Consider the following 17,153-nt stretch of genomic DNA (forward strand, 5'->3'; position numbering starts at 1 on the left):
TCCTTTCGTGGATTTGGCTTTACTTTTTTGAACCTTTTGGATGAAAGCTCTTCATCTTTTATATAAGCTTTTGAATTCAAATATTTTGGCCACGAGCATAACTGAAGAGACATGTATTGTCGAAATGCGCATCTGGTGCAGGAAAATTGGTACCGTTAATGTTATTATTATTATGTCACTCAATCTGAGGATTTCAAATTAACACATCAAAGCAGGTTGATTAAAAGTTTTGAATAAGACATGTAAATAGAAACCAAAATATAGAATAAATAATTAAACAACACAATGAATTTTAGTCCAAAATGTCAGAATTGAAAGTAAAAGTCAAAATTAATTAGAGAAGCATCTTTTTTGTCGACCACATATATGTATAAATAAACAAACAAATGTGTTTGTTTGTACAGGAGTTATTAATACACAGCTATGTACATGATATAAGTTTGGAGTCATTGACTCCATAGATACATCATTAAATGGAATTGTGATTACTGTCATACAAGTTTGTGGCTTGACACACTTGACACCTGGTTCCCTCCACTTCTTGTATTTAATTGTGATTACTGTCATTCAAGTTTGAAACTTGACACATAACAATATAGTATATATGCCAATACACATAATTAACAGCGCCTGGTGATGTTTTATAGCCTGACCAGTTTCGGTCCAAAAAGGACCTTCATCAGAGGCAGAATGGCGGATTAATGTTTGCACCCTATTTATATAGATATGGTAACCGGCAGCTGAGTTAACCGGCGTCTGAGTCAACCAGCAGTTCAGATTTAACTGGCAGTTGAGGTAACCTGCGGTTCAGATTTAACCGGCGGTTGGTTTAACCGGCGGTTGAGTTAACCAGCGGTTGAGATTTAACCGGCGGATCAAAGTTATCCAGTGGATAACTATGTATTTTGTTGATATCTAAAAAGGTTCAATTATCCTTTCAGTGGGATTTTCCATGGTTACAGTTATCTATATTTAGCTAATGTACATGTTACAGTAAACTTTCTTTACATGTTACCGTAAACTTTTCGACATTATACGGTAATCATGTGACCTGATGATATAACCATATTTGGGCTTTAGCATTGGGTAAAGGGTGCTTTAATAATTTAAGAAGTACATGATAATCATTTAGTCTTGATCTTTGGCTTATGATACACCTAAATATCAAGTCTTGGAATAGTATGTCAAGGTTGTCATGTGATCTTGATATTTGGCTTATGATACACCTAAATATCAAGTCTTGGAATAGTATGTCAAGGTTGTCATGTGATCTTGATATTTGGCTTATGATACACCTAAATATCAAGTCTTGAAATAGTACTTCTTAGTAGTTGTGCAGCCTTGATCTCAGGCTTATGATGCACCTGAATATCAAGTCCTGAAACAGTAATTTATGGTTGTCATGCTGTCTTGATCTTTGGCTTATGATACACCTAAATATCAAGTCTAATAATAGTATTTCATGGTAGTCATGCAGTCTTGACGTTTTAGCTTGTGATACGCCAAAACATCAAGTCAAAACTATTGCCCCCCCCCTCTAAACCAAACAAAATTTGGTTAAGGGGGGGGGGGGTCTTATTGAAAATGCTTCATTTAAGCCTTTAGTACTCCTTTTAAGATCAAAGGTAGACGAATATTAATCCTCAGTGTTAAAAAGTTTTCAACACCTTAATTTTGTAATGTAGGTATAACATATATACATCAATTTCAGGTAATCGCTAGGCTTACGCTTAGAGCTCCTATGTCAGTGAAAAAATCAACAGCAAAATATAGGAAAGGTGTACTGACATAAGAAGTCTCTAAACACATAACTCCAAATGGAGCTTTCGTTAGTAGAAGCCAAATTAACTATGTGTATCAGTGAGAAAAATGTAAAAGCATAAAAATATAGTAAACATACCAATACACATAATTAACATCGCCTGCTGATGTTTTATAGACTGACCGGTTTCGGTCTAAAAAGGACCTTCATCAGAGGCAGAATGGTCAGGCTATAAAACATCACCAGGCGCTGTTAATTATGTGTATTGGTATATATACTATATTTTTATGCTTTAACATTTTTCTCACTGATACACCGTTAATATGGCTTCTACTAACAAAAGCTCCATTTGGATCTAATGTTTTGAAACTTGACACACTTGACACCTGGTTCCCTCCACTTCTTCTATTCAATTGTGATTAATGTCATACAAGTTTGAAGCTTGACACACTTGACACCTGGTTCCTTCCACTTCTTGTATTCAATTGTGATTACTGTCATACAAGTTTGAGGCTTGACACACTTGACACCTGATTCCCTCTACTTCTTGTATTCAATTGTGATTACTGTCATAGAAGTTTGAGGCTTGACACACTTGACACCTGGTTCCATCCACTTCTTGTATTCAATTGTGATTACTGTCATAGAAGTGTGAGGCTTGACACACTTGACACCTGGTTCCCTCCACTTCTTGTATTCAATTGTGATTACTGTCATACAAGTTTGAGGCTTGACACACTTGACACCTGGTTCCCTCCACTTCTTGTATTCAATCGTGATTACTGTCATACAAGTTTGAGGCTTGACACACTTGACACCAGGTTCTCTCCACTTCTTGTATTCAATTGTGATTACTGTCATACAAGTTTGAGGCTTGACACACTTGACACCTGGTTCATGTAGTGTTTGCTATATATGTATTTGTATATCAGTATTGAAAGAGGGATAACTCTGTTATATGTTGGAACAATTTATGTAAACTGATTATCTCCCTTTGTACTGTTTATATACACTATGCAGAGTTTCCTGTTATGTAATAAATGATGTACCTTCAATGGTGTTTGTTTGTGTGCCAGTATCAGGTTTAATCCGAGTGTTCTTTGTGACAGACACTATAGTTCCCTCTACTTCTTGTATTCAATTGTGATTACTGTCATACAAGTTTGAGGCGTGACACACTTGACACCTGGTTCCCTCCACTTCTTGTATTCAATTGTGATTACTGTCATACAAGTTTGAGGCGTGACACACTTGACACCTGGTTCCCTCCACTTCTTGTATTCAATTGTGATTACTGTCATACAAGTTTGAGGCTTGACACACTTGACACCTGGTTCCCTCCACTTCTTGTATTCAATTGTGATTACTGTCATACAAGTTTGAGACTTGACACCTGGTTCCCTCCACTTTTTGTATTCAATTGTGGATATACAAAGTCAGGTTAATACAAGTCAATTGTCAATAGTTTGAAGAGTTTTCACCGAATAATTCCAGTATATATTAACATTGATTATTAGAATTGACTATACAATTTAATATTGATAAGGTCTATGCTTTTCCAAAAAGAAAATACCTTACTGTATTTCTTCTTATTGTTATTATTCTGCTGCCAAACTTTGACACAATTTCCCTCCTTAACCGTAAGACATCACAATCAGGTTCACACTTAATAATGTTATCACAAATAGCTGTCTGGATCTCACCCTGTGAGTCTCAAAATTTTGTCAGTCCAGAGTTATCTGCCCAAAACCCAAACAAAAAATCTTGTTAGTAAATAAATGCCTTAACTGTCATAGGAAGACCAAAACCGATGAGTGGAATTTGTTCAAGAACTCACCCTGTGACTTTGATTTATTTAAACCGAAAAAGATTCAAAGACTCCTTGGTTGGGTTATGCCCCTTTGAAAATTAAACAAAGTCATTTGGCCACTCTAAATCAGAAACCTTATGTCGTAGACACTTTGGATTTTCACCAATGATTATTCATTCATGTGACCTTGTAGATAACTGGACATTACACACACAACAATCAATCCATGTTTGACATAGACTTTTTAACCGGATTTTTGTGACAAAAATGTCGGTTATTAAATTGGGGATGCTCGGCGGGTGGGTGGGCGGTCGGGCGGGCGGCAATCAAATGTTGTCCGTGCATTAACTCAAGAACCGTTCAACCAAAGCTTTTAAAATTTTAATATGTTGTTACTGACAACTAAATGAAAGTCAAGTTCAATAATGGTCATTTTGACTTTTACCGTTCAGGAGTTATGGTTCTTGAAAGATTGAAAAATGGCGTTTCCAGTCGTGTCCGTGCATTTACGCATGAACAGTTCTACCAAAGCTTCCCAAATTTTAATATGTTGTTACTGGTGACAAAATGGAGTTCAAGTTCAATAATGACGATTTTGACTTTTACCGTTCAGGAGTTATGGTTCTTGAAAGATTGAAAAATGGTGTTTCCAGTCGTGTCTGTGCATTTACGCATGAGCTGTTCTACCAAAGCTTTGCAAATTTTAATATGTTGTTACTGGTGACAAAACGGAGGTCAAGTTCAATAATGACGATTTTGACTTTTACCGTTCAGGAGTTATGGTTCTTGAAAGATTGAAAAATGGTGTTTCCAGTCGTGTCCGTGCATTTTCTCATGAACCATTCAACCAAAGCTTTTCAAATTTTAATATGTTGATACTGATGACAAAATAGAGGTCAAGTTCAATAATGACGATTTTGACTTTTACCGTTCAGGAGTTATGGTTCTTGAAAGATTGAAAAATGGTGTTTCCAGTCGTGTCCGTGCATTTTCTCATGAACCATTTAACCAAAGCTTTTCAAATTTTAATATGTTGATACTGATGACAAAATAGAGGTCAAGTTCAATAATGACGATTTTGACTTTTACCGTTCAGGAGTTATGGTTCTTGAAAGATCGTAAAATGGTGTTTCCATTCACGTTGTTGCATTTACTCACAAACCATTCAATCTAAGCTTTTCAAATTTTAATATGTTGATACTGATGACAAAATAGAGGTCAAATTTGATATTGACAATTTTAACTTTCACCAATCATCAGTAATGGTTATTGTGATATTGCCAGGACACAAATAAATGCTAATAAATCCGGTTTGCTGTCCTTGTGACAGCCTCTTGTAATGATTTGTTAATGAAAAATATTGAAAACAAACTTTTAAATTGGTTAACAAATCTATATTAAACTTAGACTTAATGATATTTTTATAGAAAAAGTTATAATTACAGATCCAATCCACACACAGACAAAGTCTGCTATGTTAAACAGGTTACTTGGCAGTGGAACGTATGTTTCCTATGACATGCGCTGTATGGTAACAGGCCAGTTCGCGGTCGGAAAATCTAGTCTTGTCAAGCTCTTAGCTGGTGATGTCGTCCCAGAAGGAAGACATCCTACCGATGGGATTTCCCTACTGGAAGGTCGCTGTGGCCTTGATGTAGAGACTAGAAGCTGGATTTATATTGATCCAGGTAGGAATATGTACACCATTAAAACTTTTCTATTATATTTTAAGTCATAAGAAACGAGTGACCGGTGAAAAATAATGTTCTTCCAATTCTTGAACCAATGGTTACAAACATCATTAACTTAGTCTTCTGTGCACGAATTTATCATTTTTTTCGTGTAAATTTCGTATAATCGTCATTTTTTTTTCAATCGGTCAGTGATGTTGTGAAAATATGGCAGGTAATTAAAGTTCGAGTTTTGAAGCCGAAGTTTAACGGTTGTCACCTGTTTGTCAACAATCGACAACAGCATGGTAATTGAGCACGTGTTTAACATGTAAATTCAGATAATAGTTTATTTTAAGGACATCCATGCGTATTGTGATCACCGGATTTTTACCAGATGGGTCACACTGAGGTCACTTTGCATACGGAAAATATGTCGGGGCAATGGCTTCCTGGAAGAAAGCAAAAAAAAAAAAGTAAACTTCTTCTAAATATGAATAAATTAAAGAATTTTCTTCAGAAAAAAGTATATGTACATAAGTTTTATAATGAAAACTATCCATTGAGTTATAAAAAAACATATGCATCATTTTTTTAAATTTGAGGTTTCTTATGACTTTAAATACCTCTTCCACCTCTCTATTAGCTTCAGAATCTTTATAACTTGAAAAGAGAAAGACATAGAAAAAACCTGTGGCTTATTGAACAAATTAAACGTTATACGAACTTAACTTGTTGGGATTGATGAATGTAGTTTCTCTTATGATTTAAACAAAATTCTAGTGTGATATTCAGAAATATTGTCCTTTAATCATGTTAACGGTCATATTTTTGGCAATTTTTATATGCCTTAACCGGCTTAAGATATTGTTGTGCATTTTTTTTTTCTTCACGGCCATTATACTGACTTCTGATTAAAAAAAAACGGAGTCGAAGGGAACTTCAGATTGCACTCTGTTTCTCTGTCTGTCCATCTTTCAATCGCAAATCAGTTTTCCACACTTTTTATGCCCCAGCCGTTAAGTTTTACCCTTGTCCGTCTGTACGTCCGTACGTCCCAAAATTGATTTCTGTTCTCTAACTAAGCTGGCCTTAACCAAATGCTATGAAACTTATACAGAATGCCTATTACCACAAAACATAGATCAAGTTTGAATTTTGGTGGCCTCACTTTTACCGTTCTAGAGTTATGCCCTTTACATTTGGAATAATTGCTGAATTTTTCGTTTCCGTTCTCTAACTTTAGTTTGCCTCAACCAAATGTTATGAAACTTTATATACACAATGCTTAGTACCACAAAACACAGATCAAGTTTTAATTTTGGTGGCGTCACTTTTACCGTTCTAGAGTTATGACCCTTTTACAATTAGAAAAGTTCCTGAAATATATGTTTCTGTTCTCAATTAAACTTTAGTTTGCCTCAACCAAATGTTATGAAACTTATGCACAATGCTTTTTACCATAAAACTCAGATCAAGTACAAATTTGGGTAGCGTCACTTTTACAGTTCTTGAGTAATATCCCTTTCTAACGTTATATGCAAGCAGGGGCATCATCTGTGTACCATGGACACATTCCCCATTTATCTTCTCCATGCTTGAATATATTGATTTGCTATTTGGTGTATAGGTTTATCATGACAAGTTACAGATCAAGTTTGAATTTTGTTCTGGTCTGAAGATTTTTTGCAGAGTTATGGTCCTTTAACTTTCAAAATTCAGTAAAATAATCAGTTTTCCGCACTTTTTTTGTTATTGATAAAGATATTGATTTAACAATTGGTATATAGTTTTATCATGACAAGTTACAGTTCAAGTTTGAATTTGTTCCGGTCAGATGATTTTGTACAGAGTTATGGTCCTTGAACTTAGAAAATTCACTCAAATAATCAGTTTCCGTACGATTTTTTGTCATGCTTGAAGGTATTGATTTGTTAATTGGTATATAGTTTTATCATGACAAGTTACAGATCAAGTTTTAATTTGTTTTCATGTCATATCGAGTGCAGATTTATGGTCCTTGGACTTACAAAAATCACTAAAACACTTTGAAGATATTGACTTGATATTTGTTAAATAGTCTACATTATGACAAGTTATAGATCAAATTAGAATTTTGTTCTAATACCAATAAATTTTAAACTGGTAGGGGACTATGTATTGACATGCAATACTCACAGAATGGTTGTTAGCTATTAACTTGGAGTTTATCGTCTGTTTATCTACTGCCGTTCTGTCTGTTCATTTTTTTAAATATTTCTTCTTCTTAAACTGAACTTAAATCATACCTGAGGCTTCTAGCTTCTAATTAATTCCTGAATTTCCTACTTAAAGTTAAAACACAGGAAGAAAACAGACAAAATGGTAGTTTTTGTCTTTGCTAAAAAGACAGTACGACATATACATATAGGGACCTTATTTATTCTGTCGAGGCATATCTTACGGTTTTGTTAACAACCATTCAATGCTTTTGGCCTTGAGCATGTCTTTTTATGATTATTTAAAAAGATGGTATCAGTATAACAACAGCACATTATTAAACCAAAATATTTTTTTTTTTAATATTATCTATTCAAGTGATATATATTATTTTACAGAAACGTTTGACGCTTTAGATGTTGTTTACAATAAGGTTTTGATGACTTCAGTAGAAGAGGATGAAAGAAAAGAAGAAAAAACACCAAAGAAACCACATTTACCAGATTCAAACCTTGTTAGAAGTGATGGTAAAGTGATGACCGCTGGTCCCTCCCAACAGTCTCTAGCAGCCAAACCTTTGTCACCTCAAAAATCTGACAGTGTCTCCAAGAGAATACCAGAGGTAAAAACACACATGAAATCGAAAATGACAAAAGAAGAAATAAGAAAGAGAATGGAAAAAGTCCTCAAAAGTGGAAACTACAAGATGAAAGTTGGAAGACTGATTTTTTGGGACTTTGGTGGACAGTATGTTTATTATACGACACACCAAACCTTCATGACGTTCAGAGCTTTGTTTCTTGTGGTATTCGACGGAAGCAAAGGATTACATGAACTGGTCCCAGATGTTCTGTGTTTTCCAGGGCAGCACATGACACCAACCCCAGCAGGTATTGTATGTTAGTTACAATACAAAGACTCATATTGAACTTCTTATGTTGTGTATTATGTTAAAAAAAAGCAGCTACTTTATCATAAGTAAAAACAAGGCTTCCAGGTTACTGTGCCAATACTTACTTTAATATTGAGAAGAAAATGATAGTTTTCCCAATAATCAGTTGGAATTTACCTGTGATTTAATTGTTTGCAAAGTGAACTGTTCCATTGAATAGTTATCATAGCTTTGTTATCTGTGTTGTTCATGTTTATGTTGTTCCATTGAATAGTTACCATGGATTTGTTATCTGTGGTGTTCAGGTTTATGTTGTTCCATTGAATAGTTACCATAGCTTTGTTATCTGTGTTGTTTATGTTTATGTTGAACCATTGAATAATTACCCGAGCTTTGTTATCTGTGTTGTTCATGTTTATGTTGTTCCATTGAATAGTTACAATAGATTTGTTATCTGTGGTGTTCGTGTTTATGTTGTTCCATTGAATAGTTACCATAGATTTGTTATCGGTGGTGTTCAGGTTTATGTTGTTCCATTGAATAGTTACCGTAGATTTGTTATCTGTGGTGTTCAGGTTTATGTTGTTCCATTGAATATTTATCATAGCTTTGTTATCTGTGTTGTTCATGTTTATGTTGTTCCATTGAATAGTTACCATAGATTTGATATCTGTGGTGTTCAGGTTTATGTTGTTCCATTGAATAGTTACCATAGATTTGTTATCTGTGGTGTTCAGGTTTATGTTGTTCCATTGAATAGTTACCATAGCTTTGTTATCTGTGTTGTTTATGTTTATGTTGAACCATTGAATAATTACCCGAGCTTTGTTATCTGTGTTGTTCATGTTTATGTTGTTCCATTGAATAGTTACCATAGCTTTGTTATCTGTGTTGTTCATGTTTATGTTGAACCATTGAATAATTACCCGAGCTTTGTTATCTGTGTTGTTCGTGTTTATGTTGTTCCATTGAATAGTTACCATAGCTTTGTTATCTGTGTTGTTCATGTTTATGTTGTCCCATTGAATAGTTACCATAGCTTTGTTATCTAATTTGTTCATGTTTATGTTGTTCCATTGAATAGTTACCATAGCTTTGTTATCTGTGTTGTTCGTGTTTATGTTGTTCCATTGAATAGTAACCATAGCTTTGTTATCTGTGTTGTTCATGTTTATGTTGTTCCATTGAATAGTTACCATAGCTTTATTATCTGTGTTGTTCGTGTTTATGTTGTTCCATTGAATAGTTACCATAGATTTGTTATCTGTGTTGTTCATGTTTATGTTGTCCCATTGAATAATTACCATAGCTTTGCTATCTGTGTTGTTCATGTTTATGTTGTTCCATTGAATAGTTACCATAGATTTGTTATCTGTGTTGTTCATGTTTATGTTGTCCCATTGAATAATTACCATAGCTTTGTTATCTGTGTTGTTCATGTTTTTATTGTCCCATTGAATAGTTACCATATCTTTGTTATCTGTGTTGTTCATGATGTTCCATTGAATAGTTACCATAGCTTTGTTATCTGTGTTGTTTGTGTTTATGTTGTTCCATTGAATAGTTACCATAGCTTTGTTATCTGTGTTGTTCGTGTTTATGTTGTTCCATTGAATAGTTACCATAGCTTTGTTATCTGTGTTGTTCGTGTTTATGTTGTTCCATTGAATAGTTACCATAGCTTTGTTATCTGTGTTGTTCGTGTTTATGTTGTTCCATTGAATAGGTACCATAGCTTTGTTATCTGTGTTGTTCATGTTTATGTTGTCCCATTGAATAATTACCATAGCTTTGTTATCTGTGTTGTTTGTGTTTATGTTGTCCCATTGAATAGTTACCATAGCTTTGATATCTGTGTTGATCATGTTTATGTTGTCCCATTGAATAATTACCATAGCTTGTTATCTGGGTTGTTCATGTTTATGTTGTTCAAAGGAAACTTGGAATTTCGGATTTTCATGAAAAAAATCATTCATTGATTATAAAAAATAGGGCTGTACATGTATACAAAAACAATACTAGTGATACAAAAAATCATCAAAACTGAATAAATGACATATATTACAAAATTATATTAATAATAGACTAGAAATGAGTGCCGACTAGTTATTTTCAAAACAGGTATTGTTAGTTATCTCATGTGTTCAATTCTTGCCTGATTTTTTATGAAATTTATATTAAGTATATATCTCAGTAGTATAGTAGATAATTTCCAAAATCAATGCAGATTAATTATTTTCAAGCATTCATGCCCATTTGAAATAATAAATTTATCTAAAAAGCTTAACATTTGCAGTCAAGTCTGTGTTTTCTTAATTTTTTTGTAGAGTAAAAAGAACAAAAAAAAGGTTATTTGTTTAAGAAACTGCCACTGGACCTTGCCGTGGTGAAATATGTGCTATGCAGGGGACAGTCAGTGTCTTTCATTTCAAATGGATTTCCTTCATCAAAAATAAATTATGTCAATTTGCTCCCTAATAAAATGTATTTTTTTGGTTTTTATCACTATCAATTATGACATACCAGTTTCTAATTTCATTAAACTTTTATTTAATTTTTTCGTGTTGGTTTTTATATTTCAGTATTCCTTCAACATTGGGTTAACTCTATTCTAACATATTGTAAGGTGGTATATGTAGGCATTCCGAAGATCTTATTTGTTGCCACTCACAAAGACCAAATACCAGTGGTAAGTAATATAATTTAGATATAACAGGAGGCTGATCAAGTAATATAATTTAGATATAACAGGACGCTGATCAAGTAATATAATTTAGATATAACAGGAGGCTGATCAAGTAATATAATTTAGATATAACAGGAGGCTGATCAAGTAATATAATTTAGATATAACAGGAGGCTGATCAAGTTATATAATTTAGATATAACAGGAGGCTGATCAAGTAATATAATTTAGATATAACAGGAGGCTGATCAAGTAATATAATTTAGATATAACAGGAGGCTGATCAAGTAATATAATTTAGATATAACAGGAGACTGATCAAGTAATATAATTTAGATATAACAGGAGGCTGATCAAGTAATATAATTTAGATATAACAGGAGGCTGATCAAGTAATATAATTTAGATATAACAGGAGACTGATCAAGTAATATAATTTAGATATAACCGGAGGCTGATCAAGTAATATAATTTAGATATAACAGGAGACTGATCAAGTAATATAATTTAGATATAACAGGAGGCTGATCAAGTAATATAATTTAGATATAACAGGAGGCTGATCAAGTAATATAATTTAGATATAACAGGAGGCTGATCAAGTAATATAATTTAGATATAACAGGAGGCTGATCAAGTAATATAATTTAGATATAACAGGAGACTGATCAAGTAATATAATTTAGATATAACAGGAGGCTGATCAAGTAATATAATTTAGATATAACAGGAGGCTGATCAAGTGATATAATTTAGATATAACAGGAGACTGATCAAGTGATATAATTTAGATATAACAGGAGGCTGATCAAGTGATATAATTTAGATATAACAGGAGGCTGATCAAGTAATATAATTTAGATATAACAGGAGGCTGATCAAGTAATATAATTTAGATATAACAGGAGGCTGATCAAGTAATATAATTTAGATATAACAGGAGGCTGATCAAGTAATCTAATTTAGATATAACAGGAGGCTGATCAAGTCAATCTTTTTTCGTGTCCAGTTATATTAATAGTTCTTAATTAATTGTAACCATTTCAATTTCAATTATAAGATGACTCCATATTAATGGAGTGTTGCCCTTTAAGGATGATTTGCCTTTATTTTTTGTATTATTGCCTTATATCTTAAAAAAGTATAATAGATAGAAATATACTTAAACAAGGTAAAATGATCATTAAAACAAAAAAGGTAAAAATTTAAACAGTAATAACTGTCTTTTCCTAGATAGGTATTTCTGTTTTAAACGGGAAACTCCACACTAAAATTTACGTCAAAAGGGACATATCGTTCCCTATTGTTTATTTTCCCTTTTTTGGATGGTGATGTTCCTTTGGCACCATCTTACGGTGTTTATATTTCACAACTCGCTCGCTATGCCCGTATCTGTTGTGACATTTTTAGCTCACCTGGCCCGAAGGGCCAAGTGAGCTTATGCCATCACTTGGCGTCCGTCGTCGTCCGTCGTCTGTCGTAAACTATTTCAAGAATCTTCTCCTGAAACTACTGGGCCAAATACTTCCAAACTTTAACTGAATGTTCCTTAGGGTATCTAGTTTATAAATTGTATATGAGTTTTTGATCTATCAACAAACATGGTCGCCATTGCTAAAAATAGAACATAGGGGTCAAATGCAGTTTTTAGCTTATAACTCAAAAACCAAAGCATTTAGAGAAAATCTGACTGGGGTATTATTGTTTATCAGGTCAAGATCTATCTGCCCTGAAATTTTCAGATGAATCAGACATCCCGTTGTTGGGTTGCTGCCCCTAAATTGGTAATTTTAAGGAAATTTTGCTGTTTTTGGTTATTATCTTGAATATTATTATAGATAGAGATAAACTGTAAACAGCAATAATGTTCAGCAAAGTAAGATTTACAAATAATAGTGCAGTGACTGAAGGTAGATTTTTTTTGAATTTAATCTCCCCACCGAACACACACCTATATAATATATCATTGGAAAGAGGAAATCGTTTACTATAATAATATGCCTGTCGTCAGGACTTGGTATGGTCACAATTTTTTTAAATTGAGGTCAAAGGTCATATGTGAAAATCTGTGAAAATTTTGGAGGGTTTCAATTTTGACATTTTTTTCTATTTCTAAACTCTACATAAATACAAACGATACTGTTTTGGCTTTATTAATGTTTGTTATTATACATTAACCTTAATCATTAAGATTTATTTTATCAAAAAAATCCTAAAACGACGTTTTATAAACAAAACTTAAAAAAAATTAAGTTTTCAACCTATAAAATGTTTAGAGCACCTTAACCTTTTGAAAAATTTCAATTTCAGGTAAAAATCAAGTGTCATGCAGGACAATACTTTAAAATTATTTTTTAAACTATCATATTGGGTGAGGTATCAAATCAAAGCAATAGAACACTACAGTCAAATATGACCTCAAATTGAATTGCGGATACGTCAGGTTTTATAATAGACTATTCGTAGCTTTTGGTTTTTTTTCACTATTATTACTGCTTCCATATAGTTTTATCTGTTGTTGCGTATTTAACTCTGGTTAATATATATTACATTATAAGTTTTGTACCTATATCCCCCCTTTTTTTCCTTGCAACGTACCACAAACTTCAAAAGTATTCCATATAAAAAAAGAAGATGTGATATGATTGCAAATGAGGTAACCCTCCAAATGAGACATAAATTACCACTACGTCCAGTACGGGCTTCAACAATGAGTAAAATTTATACTGCATAGTCTTCAATTCACGAAATGAATATTGTAAAACAAACGAAAAATCTCTCGACCTGATTGATGTACAAAATGAATAGAAAAACAAAAAATATAGTATATAGAAACATACGACAAACACTGCATTACCGTCTCGTGACTTGAAACAGACACAAACAGAATGTGGCAGGTTTTGACTTTTTTAAGGGCACGCCAACACTCCCCAAACCCGGGGGCTGGGACCGTGTGTTTAAGTTCAACAAGCTCTGTACCTAATCAACCGTTATCTCCATCATCTTCATTTTCACCAAACGTCAAAAGACATGTTTTTAATATTTCTATACATTTCACTCATGGCCACAGGTATGCACATGAAAGGTTCTGTTCAAAGCAAACACGTTATTTTGAGTTTTTCTTTAAAAGTACAGACAAGGTATTGTAGGAAGTCCGAAGACATTTGTTCCCAAAGAAATACCAGCTTCAAACCATCCCTTTCAATTCATCCAACTTTGAAGATTTAACAGAGATCTAAAATGGGGTTAAGATGACATCCATACGCTTGTCTGCAAAGATGATGGGGAAACATTATGCATGAGACATACACACTATCTTAATTTTGCTCAATTTCATGGTTGGCAACACATTAGATGTAGCGTCGCACTCTTCTTTAAGAAGCATAAAATCCATTGGCATTCAATATTTCAACAAGGTGTTTCGAACCAAACTAGTGGTACATTTGTAAAGCCAATCCTAAGTGAAAAGGATTAAAAAAAAAATGGTCACACAAACGGTTGACCCAACAATTGCTTAAGCAATTACGCAATTTCTGTGATGCCATTTCCTGAGAATAGTCTTGGCTATGCAGTTTCATCGAGTTACCATAAAATGAATTTCAATAAAGACGAAGGCATTGACTGAATTGAAGAAGAAAGAGACAATTTATCCGAAGTTGGGAATACTTCTGTAGAGTTTGTAGAGCTGTCTTTTCTATTGTATACTTGCAGTGGAATGACATATCTGTCCGTTATTTGTGTCTATTACATTTGACATAAAAATTTTGAGTTCAGTTTTCAATCGACTAACAGCTGATATGGCATCTCAAATAGTTATTTTGCTACGAAATATTGTTATATTTGCCTTGAAAACGTTGAAGTTGTTTGACAACTGAATTTTTATAGAAATCAATGAGTTAAGACTGCATTTTAAGTAGAATATTTTAAATTTGAATCAGCTGGAAGAAAAGATCTACTACTAAGTAGTATATTTATCTGGTAACGGTGTCATGAGGAATGACCATTACATCGTTGTCAATTGCCAAAATAAAATTAGTAAAAGCAGTATCGTGATCTGATATATCTGCTTTTTCGTTTTTAGCAAATAATTTGTAATGCAACCAAAATGACAGAGTGCTCAAGAAGTTTAAAAGATGGACGGGAAACTATTTCAACTTTAACTTTATCTGACACGGTTAAAACATTCTTAATACGCTCATCTGATTCAAACTTGAGTAGTTTTTTATCTTTCTAAAATGTTTTGTTGCAACAAAATATACAAGCGCTCCAGTTGAACGACTGCATTCTAGAACGCGTACACATACCCGAAACTGAGGGACAACAGTCCGATAATTCTATGTCGTCATTAAATATCAGATTAGAAGCTTCCTCGCTCTAAAAGGGGGGACAAATATGTTTACTTGTGTAACTTTTGAAGCATGAACAATGATACACAGCCTGCACGGAGTTCTGTAAATTAACAGCTTTCGCATGAAACAGTTTGATGTTCACCTCATCTAATCTTTTATTCAATACAGATACAAAAATCGACTTTCCTATACTGGGAAATTGACTCAAAATTTCAGTCCATTTTTTCAATTTAACAACTTTTGTCTTTTCTTTGGACTTAATGGAGCAAGTTGAAACATACTTGACATATCACGGAATATTTACTGAAACTATCCGTCAATTATTTTGATTTTACACTTAGACTTTTCTGACAAAGTATATTTAATGTTTTATAACAAAAAAACAGAGAATATAAACACATACAAACAAAGAATGAAGCATATATCAGTGCAAATATGTGTATATACTAGCGAAGATGTAGTAATATCATATATCAGTTGAGAGCAAATTATTGACTAATATACAAAATGTGACGGAAGGCAAGTGTTTAAGTTCCGTGTTGAAATTGAAGTTTTTTATTCCATTCTTTTTCCATTCATTTCTTAAGTTTTTTTTCCTATTTTGGTTTCTCAATTTTTATCACTGATTAGTTTTATGAAATACTATATGCTAAAAATATTATGGAATAATTTTTATTGCTACTATGAAGAAGAAACTAAAGTTTGTGTCTGAATCTGCAATTAAAAATACCTCAATTTTTAACAGTCTTAACTTTGCAAATTTTATAGAGTATTAGAAAATGAAATACTAAATAGAATATTTCGATATATGAAAATAGCTTCAGGAAAACCTAATTCAGTTAAATGTAAGTGAACATACACAATTTTTCATTTTGAAAAAGGGGGGTTGAAACTCTCCAATATACTACTAGTCATTAAAACGACTTTTTAGAAAAATGTGACCGTACGAAATTCTGACGACAGGGCAAAAACTTAAGAAGACATATTTGTCTTTAGGTTAAGACCATTTTTAGTCGTGTGTTATTTGGGGAGATTAAACTCGCGATATAGACGACTTTTTACACTTCTGTCACCGCACTATAAGTCAACATGACCGAAATGGTAAGTTGACCCCTTTAGGAGTTATTGCCCTTTATAGTCAATTTTTAACCATTTTTCGTAAATCTTAGTTATCTTTTACAAAAATCTTCTCCTCTGAAACTACTGGGCCAAATACTTCCAAACTTTAACTGAATGTTCCTTAGGGTATCTAATTTATAAATTGTATCTGAAGTTTTGATCTATCAACAAACATGGTCGCCATTACTAAAAATAGAACATAGGGGTCAAATGCAGTTTTTGGCTTATAACTCAAAAACCAAAGCATTTAGAGCAAATCTGACATGGGGTTACACTGTTAATCAGGTCAAGATCTATCTCACCGTGTAGAACGCCACATGCGGGTTGTCGGCTATGTTTGACATGGGGTGGCAATTTTGAAGCGACAAAAAAGTAACAAGGTAAGGTCAAGCAGCAAAATTTCTTATTTTAAGAACTACCAGTACCATAAAATGTATTGCACAGAATGAACTGCAACGTAATCTATTTCCTGAAAGCAGAAGCAGTCGTTTTCAGTGCTCAGTTTTCTCAAACACCTCGCCCTAGTTTTCCGTGTTGCAGATTTTGAGGCTTTATATGCAAATTTCGGTATAAAAATTACTTCACACAACTACCCTCCGTATTATTTATATAGGATTGTATTCCTCTCATGGACTTCTACCAAATTCCAGTTTCTTAGTTAAAATT

General features: G+C 33.2%; 1 protein-coding gene across 1 annotated transcript in view; it reads left to right on the forward strand.

Moving 5' to 3' along the window:
* The first annotated feature begins 7,852 nt into the window (after positions 1-7,852).
* Positions 7,853-17,153, forward strand: part of LOC134691410 (uncharacterized) — a 35,398-nt gene continuing 26,097 nt past the window's right edge. The window contains exons 1-2 of the mRNA XM_063551939.1: positions 7,853-8,331; positions 10,916-11,022. Of these exons, the coding sequence (XP_063408009.1) occupies positions 7,881-8,331; positions 10,916-11,022 (558 nt within the window). The 5' untranslated portion in view covers positions 7,853-7,880. The remainder of the gene's footprint in view (positions 8,332-10,915; positions 11,023-17,153) is intronic.

This window comes from Mytilus trossulus, chromosome 11, assembly GCF_036588685.1.
Source record: "Mytilus trossulus isolate FHL-02 chromosome 11, PNRI_Mtr1.1.1.hap1, whole genome shotgun sequence".
Taxonomy (NCBI): domain Eukaryota; kingdom Metazoa; phylum Mollusca; class Bivalvia; order Mytilida; family Mytilidae; genus Mytilus; species Mytilus trossulus.